Source organism: Galeopterus variegatus, unplaced genomic scaffold, assembly GCF_000696425.1.
Source record: "Galeopterus variegatus unplaced genomic scaffold, G_variegatus-3.0.2 Scaffold6284, whole genome shotgun sequence".
NCBI classification, from domain to species: domain Eukaryota; kingdom Metazoa; phylum Chordata; class Mammalia; order Dermoptera; family Cynocephalidae; genus Galeopterus; species Galeopterus variegatus.
The window spans coordinates 72,708-87,275 of record NW_007732395.1 but is presented as its reverse complement, the minus strand read 5'-3'; the positions used below and the strand labels follow the sequence as shown (position 1 = coordinate 87,275).

General features: G+C 45.3%; 1 protein-coding gene across 1 annotated transcript in view; it reads right to left on the bottom strand.

Moving 5' to 3' along the window:
* Positions 1–4,773: 4,773 nt before the first annotated feature.
* LOC103606094 (astrotactin-1-like) overlaps positions 4,774–14,568 on the bottom strand; it is an 81,567-nt gene continuing 71,772 nt past the window's right edge. The window contains exons 10-11 of the mRNA XM_008590688.1: positions 9,892–10,075; positions 4,774–5,691 (exon numbers count right to left, since the gene is read on the bottom strand). Coding sequence (XP_008588910.1) covers positions 5,454–5,691; positions 9,892–10,075 — 422 coding nt within the window. The 3' untranslated portion in view covers positions 4,774–5,453. The remainder of the gene's footprint in view (positions 5,692–9,891; positions 10,076–14,568) is intronic.

Here is a 14,568-nt window from a genome sequence, read left to right as displayed (position 1 = left end):
TCCCATGGGATGGGCCATGTGCTGGTCCCTTGCAATGACTCACTGGCCTCTGAGTGGCTCCTATTTTCAGCTGTTCTGGCTCCTCACTCCTGCATGGGTCCACAGGAACCCTATTAGTGGTCTTACTGTCTTGGGGGCCACCAAGGCCCTCTTCTCCCTGCTGCCTCCAAGTAACTCCATCTGAAGGGCACAGCTGTGTAATTCTGCTGGTTCCTGCTCCATGGACTCAGCAGTTCCAGCCTTAAAGTGGCTGTAGCCAAAATGCTCAGAGCAGTTTTTTCTTTTTCTCATTGTGGTTTCTCCGACCTTCATGAACTCTGTAGGTCTCTCCTCTTCTTCCCCTGAGCTCCAGTGGCTCCAGCTTGGCTGATATTACATTTTCATAGAAGTAAATTGGTTAATTTGTGGGAGAGAGTGACGCTGGGACTGTCTGTTCCACCATCTTGACTGGAACTCAAGGTGTAACATTTAAAACCTTAATAATTTTCTGGGGGATCCAATCAGATCACTCAGATTATTGAAAGATACAAAGTAACATCCACACAGCCAACACTTACTAACAGCTTTGTTTATTATTTAGTTGATTATTTCATTTTTTTATAATTGTACAATAATTCTCTTTTAAACAACACTGTTATACCTGAAGATGGTCACATTATATTCTTTCTTCCTTCTACAGTAGTAAAGTGTTTTTTGTTCCCACACTCAGTTTTTTAATAGAACATTTGAATACCAAGAAGTGTAGTTAATTAAAAATAATGAACGGACCAAACTCCATGGAAAATGATTGCACATTCAGTTAAAGGTCTAATGCTATTACAGTGGTTCATGTACATTCAAGAGGAAACACCAGAGATCTCAAGGGGACATTGGAGCTAGGACAGTATTTTTGGATGTGAGCAACCCTCTTAAGACCTGTTTGGCAGCTTGGAAACTTGATGCTTAATACTGGCTCAGTACCATCACCCTTTCTAGCCAGGATGGGTTCCCCAGGCAAGCTCTGGGAAATGGCGGCAGGGTGTGATTGTTAGTGTCTGCAGCCAGGGAAAAAGATCCTCCAGTTATTTGTACAACCATCCTAAGTCTAGCCCCTGCCCCATTCATATTGGCCTTTTTAACTTGAAAGTAAGTGGGCCCAGTCATTGGAGCTGTGTGTGTAGTGTGTGCATGTGTGAGTGTGCTGTGTGTGTCACACCCACATTTTCCAGTGAGCAAAACACAAGAGGAACTGAAGGAGGAGGAGAATCATGAGGAAGAAAGAGGCAAAGGATGAAGGGTCACAGAAAGGAAGAGAAAGGGACAAAGGTAGAGGGGATGAAAAGGAGCGGTGAGACTTGGGAGAGCAGAAGACAAGAACAGAAGAGAGGAAGATAGTGTGCCTGAAATGAAAGCAGAAGGAAGGAGCAGAGGAGTGACCCTGATGCCACCCGTTGCCCTGCCCGCCTGGCCCGTCAGCTCCTGTCTCACCGCTGCGGGGGCAGGAAGGCATCGGTGGGCTCACCGTCCTTTCACTCAAGGTCAAGACATCACTTTCTGCAAAGACTTGAATAAAAGGATGGCAAAACAGCAGCAGCAAGAAGGTGCTATAGGCCTTGTCCGAGTTGCCCGTAACATCTTCTTCTCCGGCAATGGTGAACCACCTGAGCCTGGAGGCTCTTTATCTGAGGCCCCTGCACTGGCCACAGGTGGACAGCCGAGTTTTCTGCTAGCCTTTGCTCTGGAAGTAGGGAATCTGAGAGGTACATTAGAGAGTACAAAATAAATCTTTCAATCTTTCTCTAGAAAGAAGCAGAGAGAGGAGGGAGACCAACCTGTGCTCTCAACCTTGCTGCAGGCTTCCTTCCCAGCCACCGGTGGGAAGGCCGTGTGCTGCAGAGCTGGTGGTCTCAAAGGGCGCCCTAGGTGCAACGGTTAAGGGCTCACTTTGGCTCTTCCCCCTCCCGCTGCACAGTGGGCACATGTCATGGATGCTTGGGAAAGACAGGTCTCTGGGCAGTTCCCCCGTGGAGCTTAGAGCCCAGGCAGCTGTATACTCAGGTAACACTGAAAACAGTACTCAGGATCGCAAGGTGGTTCAAGTCCTGTGCTAGGAGTCCAACAACCTGGACTCACACTGTAGCTCAGGCTTGTGGCCCATGAGGGATTTGGGGCAAGCTGAGGAACCTCTCTTTGCCTCAGTTTCCTTATCACTGAAACAGAGATCAGAATAGCACTTTCCTCAGGGGATTGCTGTGAGAATTCAATGACATGTTAAGTGCTTAGAGCAGTGCCTGGTACACAAGAGGCATTCAATACATGTTATCTGTCATTATTACTATTCAGGAAACAAAACAAAACAAAACAAAACAAAACAANGTTGTTGTTGTTGTTGTTGTTGCTTTAATTATTATTGAATCAAAATTAATTATACATATTTTGGGGGTTCAACATTGAGATATGTTGATCAAATCAATATTACTAGCATTATATAGTTACGAATCGTAATTATGCTTTATGCCCCTTGTCCAATCTCTCTCCATCCCCGTCTCCCTCCCCCTTCCCCTCTCTAATTACCCTAGATTTCTTCTCTCCCTCTGAAAGAATAATGGTTACTCTGTTGATTTGTTGCCTAGATGATCTGTCCAATGCTGAGAGGTGTGATCAGGACCCTCAATATTATCATAGAGCAGATGCTTCCTCTGTCACTCTGAAATGGGCTTTGTGGAGAGAGACATCCTCTTCTTTTCTTTGTCTCTGCCAGTGACTCTCCTTGTGTCAATGCACTCCAGTGGCTGGTGGACCATCTGCATGGTGCTTGTGGCGTCAAGCTGCTTTTGCGGCAGCTGTGGTTATTGTGGTGGCTGTGGTGGGCCACGCACACGGAGGTGATGTTTTGGCATGCTCCTTGGTGCTGGCGGTGTGTGTGGTTGTGGGGAGTGTCTGGTCTCTAGCTCCATACCTTGGGTCCCAGGGCAGGCCCCAAGGTGCTGGCATGGTGTGCCTGGTTGTGGGAGGGGGGTCTGGTCCCCTTCTCCATGGCTCGAGTCATCAGGTGGGCCCTGAGGTGCTGGAACAGCGTGCCTAGTTGTGGGAGTGGGGTCAGTTCCCCTTCTCCATGCCTCGGGTCCCCAGACAGGCCTCAAGGCACTAGTGGTGTGAGTGGTTGTGTGTGGGGGTCCCATCCCTGGCTCCATACCTCATGTCCCCTGGTGGACACATATCTTTTGCTTATTTCTAAAATGGGGGGACTTCCTGTGAGGACCAGCACTTGAGCTATATAGTTGAGCTAAATTGCTACTTTGCTGTTGTTTCCCTAGGGAAGGCTTTTTGTGCAGCTCAGGGTTTAATGGTTGACCTTATAGGTACTTCCAGCTCTCCAGAGACCAAGTGCACCTGGATTGTGTAGAAACTCTGATCTGGGCCTGAATCTTTCATCAAACTGCACCCCATGCAATTCTGCATTCCTGACCAGTCTTCTCTGAGTGGTCCTGTGCTGATTGGGGGGTGGATTAACTGTCCTTGCTGTGTCCCAGTGTTCTCTGCATGGGCCTGTCTCCCCCACTGCCCATGCTCCAAACACTTCCCATGGGTGGGGCTCTGTGCCGGTCCCTTGTGATGACTCACCAGCCTCTGAATGGCTCCTCTTTTTCAGCTGTTCTGGCTCCTCGCTCCTGCGTGGGTCCATGGGAACCCTATTCATGGTCTTGCTGTCCTGGGGGCCACCAAGGCTTTCTTCTCCCCTGCCACCTCCAAGTAACTCCATCTGAAGGGCACAGCTGCGGCTTCTGCCGGCTCCTGCTCCATGAACTCAGTAGTTTTAGCATTAAAGCAGCCACGGCCCAAAATGCTCAGAGCAGTTTTTCTTACTCTCATCATGGTTTCTCTTGCCTTCATGAACTCTGTAGGTCTCTCTTCCTCTTCCCCTGAGCTATGGCGGCCCCAGCTTGGCTGATGTTACATTTTTATAGTTGTAAATTGGTTGTCTTGTGGGAGAGAGTGATGCTGGGGACCGTCTATTCCACCATCTTGACTGGAACTCCAAGACCTTGAAAACAAAACAAAACAAAACAAAACAAAACAACATAGCTCAATGACTGGCCTTAGAGATCCTGCACCTCCTTCCTGTCCTTTCTCATGCATTTCCACATGAGGGCCCTGGTTAGAGGCAGGGTAGCTGAAAGAGTGCTTTCAGACTCTGAGGAATGGGACAGCTAGGATCATCACAGCTCAACATGCTCTTTCAGAAAGAGCTTCTCATTAGCCAGGCCACCACTGGTACCCATGCCATGTGTGGGCAATGAGGCACAAATGACCCCCAGCCCTTAACCACAGTCAGTGGAGCTGTCTAAACACAATCTCTGCCACTCCCGGCAGCTAGATGGGCGGTAACAATGGCATAATCCTCCTTCTGATGGTCTTCAGAGAAATGATTTGCGAAACTAGCCACACAATCAAGCAAGTTTAGCAAGGGAGGGATGGACAGAAGTTTTTTGTGATCAATAATTGCTTTAGTTCACTGAAACACTGACATGGGAGTTTTGACCGACCCCTCCTGGCCCAGATCACACATCAATCAAGCCTTTTCTGTCCAGGGTGAGAGGCACAAGGGCTAAAGAGAATCCAGGCACTGGGTTATATATTGATAGTCTGGAGCAGTTCTTAAACAACACACTCTACTTCTTTCTAAAATGTGTACTGTTAGTCTCCCAGGTAGACTTCTCGGAAGGTGCATTTGACAGGTGGCATCTTGTTGAATGTCAAAGATCATGCTGTTCAGAGGAAAGGGAAGAAATGTATCATAAGGAGATTTAATTCCAGTCCTGGCTTAAAGCAGGGGAGAACCTCAAAGCCCAGGAGGCCCAGTGGGGCCTATAACAGTTGACATTGGAGGTGTGGAAATAGTAATAGGAGAGCCCAGGGGAAAAGCCACCAGGCATAGACAGGGGCCACCCTTCCCGATTTTCTTATTGTCTTTCTCTGTGAGCACGGATTAGGCTCCCAGAGTGAGATGCTGCCTACGGAATGCCTGAGAGTGGGGCCCGAGGCAGGGGCGACAACTTAATGGCCTCACCTCTGTCCCCAATTGCAATGAACACAGGAACCCGGTGAGCACAGGATGCCTCAACCTGGTAGACCTTTCATGGGAAGCATGACAAAGCTCCTGAGCATTCTAATGAACCTCTTGGGGAAAAAATGAATGAAACAAATTAACAGCAGAACAAGCCCCAAAGTAATCCTCTAAAGAAAGACAGCGCTGCACAGAGCTGCTGGCTGGCAGGTGTTCTGACCATGCAGATGAAGAACGTCACATGAAGAAATTTCACAGGGAGCAAGAATCACTTTCTCCCTGGTTTAGATGTTGTTGTGGAGGTTTCAATGTTCCATTAAAAAATATTAAAAATCCACAAACCAACCCAGATGTCTCTCTCCTCTCTCCTGCTTCTGTTTGGCAGCAACGCTCTGGCTTTGCAGTGCTAGATGTCTTTGCTGTCCCCGTAGTTGTTGTAGGGGATGCTGAGGGTTTGCTCCTCACAGGTCTTCCTGAGGTCCCGGCTGAGCTCTGACCAGTCAAGTCCGTAGGGCTTGATCTCGCTGTAGCGGCAGCCCAGGTACTTGAGTGAGCTGCGTTGCAAGCTTATCTTGGGTTCCTGAAGGAGTCCGTTACACCAGTTGCTGAGGTCCCCAAGCTGGGACAGGATGAGGCCCGCTTTCCTATGGATCAAAGATGGAGTAAACTTATGTTAGAAAGAACAGAAGGCCAGGAAAGGCAAATAGCCACAATTAGTGCGAGACTCTGAACTTCCAGAGGGCTGAGCCTGGTCTGCTTTGCTCACTGTTCTATCTTTGGCACTTAGAACAGCAGGTCTATCAAGTAATGAATGAATAAATGAATGAATGAATAGGATCTATGTGTGAGGCAGGCACCAAAAAAGCAGCAGATACAATGCAGTAAGGAAATGCAGTGAGAAAAAATAAAGAAGAGAAAATAAATAACTAATATTTTCGTGGGAATGTATGCCTTTTTAAAATCATACAGTTGTCCATCTACCCACCTGCTTCATTCCAAACCAGCTTCGAGGTCATGCCCTAGTTATCCGTCCACCAGACTTCCATCAGCCCTGTCCCCAGGAGCATGAACAGAGGTAGGGGACTCCAGTACACCATTCTCTTCTGAGCACACTAACCCCATTTTTTTAAAAAGTAGATATACCACTGAGGAAATTTAAAAAGTTCTGGAGGTGGACAATGGTGAAGGTTGTACAACAACGTAAATGAACTTCATGCCATAGAATTGTACACTTAAAAATGGTTAAAATGGTAAATTTAATGCATATTTTACCATGATAGAAAAATTTAAATAAATAAATAAATAAATCATAGAGTAGGCAGTCTTAAAAGACAAATCAAATCCATTTTCTTGAAAGCCAATAATTTATCATCACTAAGCAACAAATTATGTTCTGGACTGAATATTTCCATTTTCAAGGCTACTTCTGAACCGGTAGAAGCAGTCAATGTACCGAACTGAAGGGGATTTCAGCTCTGACCAGTTTGGCCTGTATTGAGGTAATTATAAAACTATAGAGGGTATAACGCTAATAAGAATAATTACAGTGTAGTGATGCCCTCGGTTCACACTGACTCAGGGTCGTTCTTTGGGAAAATGTGGGCATCACCTAATGAACCTCCAGCTGAGCTCACGCCCACTCATCCATCTCCCCCGAGAGCGAGGAAGCCGTTGCTATTGCTGTAGCTCCCCATCAGGAGTGGGACAGGGAGGTGAGAGTGGGAGCCTGAGTCACTGCAGATCCCTGGGAGACAGAAAGGAGGGGGAAGAGCCAGGTCGCCCCAAGTTCACACACTGGAAAGGAGGGATCCCTCTGGCATACGGCCTGGGGAGATGGGCTATCGCCAGCACCTCACTGGTGTACCCTGTCCTTCCTGAGATCCACTGCTGGTGTCAGACCTGAGGACCACCTGACAGCCAGTTCTCAGCCCTCACTGGCTTTGACTCTGAACACTTAGAATAAGGGAAGGAGCAGAATCCCCTCGCCAAGCTGTGTTTTTCTTATTCTTCAAAGACCTCTTATTTGAACAAGCTCATGTGAAGCTGCAAAAGGCTCCTTGTGGTATTTATTGACTTCTAGGCTAACTTCACATACAAGGAACTATCTCTTTGTTCTATTTTAATCAACAATTCTTTCCAGAAACTGGGAGTTTCTGCACCCCATTTAGAATGAGCTTTCAAAGAACAAGGACCACATTCACCTCATTCCTCTCCTTCTGCCCTGGCAATGAGCCTCACCGAGGGGTGATCTCACTGCGTTCCGAAGAGGTCATGCTGAGACGAAGGTGGAGGTGGAGCTGGAAGGCAGGTGGTGAGCTTCGGCAGCCAAGTCAAGGGGCTAAGAGTGGTGTGTGATCATTGGAGGGACAGACAGATTTTCTCCAACCTCAATGGTGGGTCAGAGGAAATCAAACAAACACTCCGCTTGCCGACTAAATAGCATCTTAGGCAGATGATCTGTACTTTCCCTATGAGCCTCTGCAGTTGGGCCAAGCAGGTTTTCCGAAAGTCATCATCAACAGGGACTTTATGACCCTTCCTCTTAGTCTATCCCACTGCATGCCATTAGCTGCTGACAAATTCTTGGGAGGTGGAGGAAGGGGGAGGGAAGGAAGAGCGAGGTACAGCAGTGTCTGCACCATCTTCAAGAAATGGCTAACGGAACGCATCCTGGCCATCCTTCCAGAAGAATGAATTTAATTAGCTGAAACAGTCTTCGTTGCTTTTGCCATTGCTCACTTAAAAAAAAAAATAATTTGGGACTGCCCTTGAGCATCTCAGAGCCTGGGGCCTTCTTCTTTCTTAGGAACAGTGCAACCAATGTTGTTAAAAGTATTTTCAACCCTCAGCTCAATCTGGAGGCCTCCCCGAGTTTCAGTGGGGCTGGATTTAACTAAACAGAGAGAATCCTTTCTGCTTGCTCACAGGAAGTATGCACCCACAGACCCTTTTCTATGTATTCTCACAAACAACCCCAAAGTGGGTTGATGTATTTGAAGGCACAGGACTTTTCTTTTCCTGTGATTCTCCCTGAGATCCATGACACTAAAAAGCAAAACTTTATTTCTCATAGGCTAATGAAACTATGGAATTTTGAAAAAGTAAGTAGCCATGAAAGACCAGTATTATCATGAAAAGATCCCCCTGGGAGGAGAATGTATAGTCAGCAGCTGCCTTATTTTATATTGAGATCCACATTTCTTCCCCTGTTCATTTCCTTCATTAACCAAATTTCCTTCTGACTCCTGACTCACAAGAGAGAAATTTTAAAAGCCCTCCAAATGCTCTTAGAAATCAAGATGATACATGTGATGTTAGTGCTATTCAAATTGTGACATTTATGTTCCCTAACAGAGAAGTGTATATATACACCCAATAAATGTCAGAAGAAAAGAGGGAAGAGAGAACGAGAGGGGAGAGGGAGCAGAGAGGAGGGGAGGGAGTGAGGAGGAGATAGGAGAGAGGGGGAGGAGGAGAGAGGGTCAGAGGGGGGCTGATATTAGTGTGAGAAATAATAAGGTCAGCTGCAAAGACAGGGCATGGAGCAAAGAGGACGTTTCTTAAAATGTTTCTACTTTTTAGCCCAGGGTTTGCTTCTTACCCAAACTGAGACAAATGTCCCTGATGTATTTCCCCCTGGTCCATCGCAGTGGCATCTGTTTGCCCAAGGACTATCATTCTTCACAAACATCAGGACATAATTTATAGAATGTAGAAAGATCCAGCCTGACTTTACACATGAACTCATTTTATTTCAGGAAGATAACTCTAAATTTCTTCCTTCCTTCAAAAGTAAGAAAATAGAGATAAAACGTCCTGAACAATGGTCTTCTAGGAAAGTTCATAAAATTACAGGTCACGACAGGCTCACTGAGGTTGTCTCCCTCCAGGGTGGCCAGAGGTCAGATGCATGGATGACTTCAGCTCTGCTGGCTGGTGTGCAAAAGTTCTTTTAGTGCCAGAGGATTCTACAGTGTTGATTTTCTTCATTTCCTTCCCCCCACCATCTCTCCCTTCCTTCATTTTCTTTTTCTTTTTTTCCTTTTTCCTATTCTCACAGCCCTGGCCCTATTTCAATTTTTTCTTCATCAACTTCTAAATAATTTGGGGACATATAGGTACCAAAATTCCATGGACAAATCTTCTTTGTCAAGACTGTCTGAAAACTCCTGTATTTCCAGAGAAATCTGTTTTCTCAAAGCAGTGATATACAGTTATGACAAACGGAGCAAAAGAGAGGTGGTATGTCCACACGTCCTTCTCATCCCTCACCTTCCGAGAACTCTGTCTGGTCTGTTCAACATAAAGCAGTGGTGATTCAGTACTAGAAAGTTGTAGGCTTTGGCCAGAGTAGGTTGGCAAACACTTTACCATCCTAAATTTGGCCAAGATAGATGTCAAGGTGGGTCTTTGGCTAATCCCATGTTGTCTTTCAAGGGAATATGGAATTTAATTCAAAGTAGATCTTTATAATGCATATAATATAGACAATGAATATTTTTGGATAATCTCTTTAACGTAATTCCTAATTGTCTTTCACAAGACTAAGCTTTTGGCTCTTACAGTTTTAGCATTTGGAATGCTGTGTCAGCCTGATAAAGATGAGGGTAAAACAGGTCAAGAGCAAAGGCTTTTTCAGAGTTCAGGAAATGCATTCATGACTTGCTTACTTAAAAAGAGCTTATCCAAAATTAATCTGCATGACCTGAGCTGTCTAAAAGCAGGAGACTTCTCTGAACACCTAAGCTCACCTAGGAAACCTCTGCTTCATGGACTCAGTGTTACAGGGTAAGAGGTATGAAATTTCAGAGTCTTTAAAATAGACAATACAGTTTATTGATTACCTGGGGCCTAATTCATCCTCACACCTCCAGGTGAATTCTCCAAAACTTTCATAGTGTTGGTTATAGTGATAGAGAACTCGATGTAAGGTGGGGGAACCCAGATCCAGAAGGGTGTTGTAGGCGGTCTGTTGTTCCTTCCCACTGGTATAGCCATTGAAGAGATTGTAGATCTTGTCTGCTATTTCTAAGAAGGAAGAAAGACAAATAAATAAGATTATACACATATACTACATACATATAACATATACACTTGTGTGTATGTGCACACACGTGTGTGTGTACATACTTATAAACATGTATATGTATATGTGTGTGTGTATGATGTTACCTAAAAAATACTAAACCTAAGGCCTGGAGAAAATGATCTGAGTAATTCTTACCTCTGTCCCACTGGGCTTCAGTGTTCTCTTCTATAAAATAGAAACTTTTGACTAGAATACCTCTAAGGTCAATTTCAGTTACAATATTCTCTGTCTTCGCCCAGGTTTCCTAAAAGCACTTAGCCTGAGGCAAAAGCTCATATATTAACACTTTATTGGCAAGTGCAATCCCAGGGAAGCAGGAGTTAGAATAGAGGAGAATGAAGCAAGAAAAGAGGGAGAACAAATACAGGGAGCACACTAAGGAGCTGCCACATCTTCCTGACAAGCTGGCTGCTACATTTTGCAGGAGAGGATGTATAAAGCTCCTGGATCCCCAACTGGTCTGTGTACAGAGAGAAGGAAAGAAGACTTTATCTCTAGCTCCCATCCACGATTGATCCAGGTTTGCTCCGAGGAGGCAGTAACAACCCTGCACTTCTAGGTTGCATACACTTGGGTGCCAAATGATCCTGTAAAAGCAACAGAGAAGCCCTGGGCAGCAGGTGGCAGGCAGGTCTTTGACTCAGGAATGAAGTGACGTGCCATCAGGTAGTGCTTGTGAATGACATGAAGAACCTGGATCAGCCATGACTGTAGGAACACAGAACCTTTGCTAGGACCATCTAAACCAGATACAAAGGCAAGCATGCAGATCTACGGTGACACAGAAACTGAATCTAGCACATTCTACAGTTCCACATGAGTAATCTTTTGGTTTAATTTATGTCTCTGATATTTCTGCCTCAAAGGCTATGACTGATCTTGGTGATCTTGGCAAAGTGGCAATGATTTTGTATAGCCTTGGCATTTTTTGCTTATGGAGCTCAGCACACTTTGTCATTAAACATTTTCTTACTAAACCTGTCAGAAAACAGATTTACATTTTCCCCTTAAACAGCTGGAAACTAAGATCTGGAGAGCAATGCTTTATCTTGGATCCAGTGTTAATTCTGGAGTGAAGAAACTAACCCCACATGTCCCTAAGCCAGAACTTTGCCCAGGTGATCCTCTGTTAGCTTAAAGGCATAGCAAGCTGATTCCTTGTCACAAATCCAAGTGAATTCAGGGCTGCTGGTAATGACAAAGTCATTATTGTAGGACTTTCTTCGGTTGCAATAAACAAAATTTCTATCCCTATCTTGCTCAGACATTGTGATGATTTTCTTACTTTTCTGTCTTGCCCATCGCCTAGGAGGACAGGAGCCAGGTATTACTGCCTCAGTGTCCTGATCGGCTAGCACAAGGCCAGACAATATAGTGGATAAAAAAAGAACAAAAAATGTTAGCCAAATGAATAGAACTCCCAACTTTGGGAGCAATGTAAATCTACTTCAGGGGAGGGTTTCCTCATGTTATTTCTCCATACCAGTTTATATCAAACATGTAGCTGGCACATTTAGCTTCATTAAAAATAAATATGATTCAGAAATCCACTTAGATTTTTAGGTTGTTAAAATTCTATAGTTGTTAAAAATTAAAAATAAATATGATTCAGAAATCCACTTAGATTTTTAGGTTGTTAAAATTCTATAGTTAAAGTGGGATCAAGAGACAAAGAGGGCAATGATTTAGAAAACAAGGATCTGTGGTGTCCCCAGTTATTTATTAAAGGCCTATGATTGCCAAAAACTTTCCATATGTCAACTTCAATGCTTACACCATCGCTGCAAGATGGAAGTAAATATGTGTCTGTTTTTCAAATGAAAAGATTCAGTGAGAGGCCACATTACCTGCCCAGGTGACATAGCCAATGTGGTCTGGAGTCAAGATTTAAAACTATGTCTATCTGCCTTGGCTATTTTGCACCGATGCTCAGGAGTTGGTGGTCTATAACCAATCTAAGGTACAGGAGGCAGAGTCTTGGGGGTGGCAAATCTGGGGTGACAATATCTAGTAGAGGGCATTGCCATGGTTGGACCAGAGATATCAAGTAAGAGGGAATGCTAGTAGGTAGGCAGGGAGCCTGTCATTTTCTGGAGTTGAGATAGAAAGAAGCAAAAGGACTATTTCTGGAGCTGTGTTGTGTTTGACAGAAGACAGGGAGTGTTTGCTGAGAATGACCAGAGAAGGAAGAATGTTGGTGATCAGACCAGAGCTTAAATACGGAGGCCTGGGCTCCCTCCCTGACCCCTGCACTGAGGCCGATCTGTTCTTATTTCCTGTGATGGGAAATGACATCCCGCATCCCAGGCCCGGATTGTGACCATCTTTGCTGAGGAACAGCAATGGCTGAGAAGGTGTTTTCTGGCTTATTTGCCATTCTCAACGCAATAGTCATACCCACCTAGAAAAGGCTAATGTGGGGTTGGACCAGGTTCCTCCACAGATATCCAAAAACCGAGACAACCTAACTCCTGGCTGTGCTTGAGAGCCTACATCAGTAAATGCGGTGCTAAATTTAGAAAGATCTATGCTCCAGGCTCCCAGAGAATGAGTATTTCTGGCTCCTTCTATCTCCATAGAGAAAATTGAGAGATTTATTTCATTAGCCATCATAGCATCTCAAGAATTTACTAACTCAAAGAATGGAAATGAATGTAGGTATTTTTAGTTATAATTATACCCAGCTTTCAACTTCACAGAAGTGTTGAGTTATCAAAGACAGGTGTCTGTCTTCCCTCACTTTAACATGCTCGACGTTCAGGAACAGGTAAAATGCAGGTGAGAAGATGGCAAGCAGTCTGTCTACACAGCCTCATCACAAAAAAGGAAACTCAGTCACTAGAAGAAAACCATGATCTGTCGGCAGCAGAACAAATTAACAGGGATGGGGCCGAGGCCCTCAGACCTAGGAGTATGGTTAAGAACAAGCACCATGACATCAAATGCAGTTGAGCTCCACTACACTAGCTGTGTGGCCTTGGACAAGTTACTTAGCCTCTCTGGGTCTTAGTTTCCTTGTCTGTTCAATGATGATTCATAATATACACCTTCAGAGATTATGATGGGAATAAAAGTAATATTAAATGTAAAACCTTTCTTTAGCACAATGTCTGGATAAAGTAAGCTGACATTCATTCATTCAATAAAATTTTTATCAAGTGCTTACTATGTGCCCAACATTTTTCTAGGTACTTGGGCTATATCAGTGAGAGAATCTGACAAAAATCCTCACTGTTTGGCACCTATGGTAGTGGTAGGAGAGAGTCAGGTAAGCAATAAACATAATAAATAAGTAAAATACAGTGTGTTAGAAAGTGGAGAAAAATAAAACAGGAGAAGGAAGTTTGGGAATGCTGAGTGGAGGCATTGTGATTTTAAACAGGGTGGTTTTGTAGGTCTCATTGAACAGGCCAGACTTGGAGGAGGGGAGGGAATGAGCTGGGGGGATATCTGGGAAGGGTGTGCCAGGACAGGCGATGCCAGCACAAAGGCTCCCAGCCCAGAGCGGGCAGCATATTTGAGAACAATAGGCCAGAGTGTCTGGAATGGGTGAATGGGGGAGATTAAGACGACAATAGATATTAGTAGTATTATTATTACCAGTTCTTTACTAGATCGTGTTTTCCCCAATGCTGAGAGAGAGAGAGAGAGAGAGAGAGAGAGAGGAACACAGGAGTCCAAAAGACTGGGGAAAACAGTCTGATTTAAACGAGAGGAGTGACCCCAGGGAAGAAGTGAGCTTTCTCACTCCCCAGTGGTGACTGCTCTTTTTACTATGAAATCAGAGTCCTGGGAAGCCTCTGCCTTCCACTCACGATTTCCTTGGCACCATAGCAAAAGTCCCCTGAACAGAGGTCCTAATTTACCACTTTCACTATTCCTTGGGGCTGTCTGCCACCTTGGCCTGCCCCACGCTGAAGTCACTGATGGTGCAATTCCATACGGTCACCCGAGACCACGAATCCCAGCTGGCCTTCTGCCTCTGTCCCTCTGGGCTCTGTCCGCATGGCGGGGCATTCCCTCACGCCCACCGCTGTATACCTCCCTCCTCCCCGCTCCCCAGCGCTCTGGGCTGCGTCCACACCAGGGTTCTCAAGCGCGTGTGCATCGGAGTCACCTGCAAGGCCTGCTGAAACACAGACTGCGGCTCTCACTGGCGTTCCTGACTCAGGAGGTCTCAGATGGAGCCTGAGAATGTGCATTTCTAACAAGTTCCAAGGTGATGGTGATGCTGCTGGTTTGGGGACCACACCTTGAGGACCACTGTTCACACTAACTTATACTCTCCAAACTTTTCTTACATCCTCTGGGACCAGCACTTTTACATGACAAACAACTGTCCCTTCCCCCTTGACCTGGGCACACATGGTTTCTCCCCTCCACATCCCTGTGTTGGCCGAAGCCTTCTCCAGGACAGGGGAATCCTCCTCCC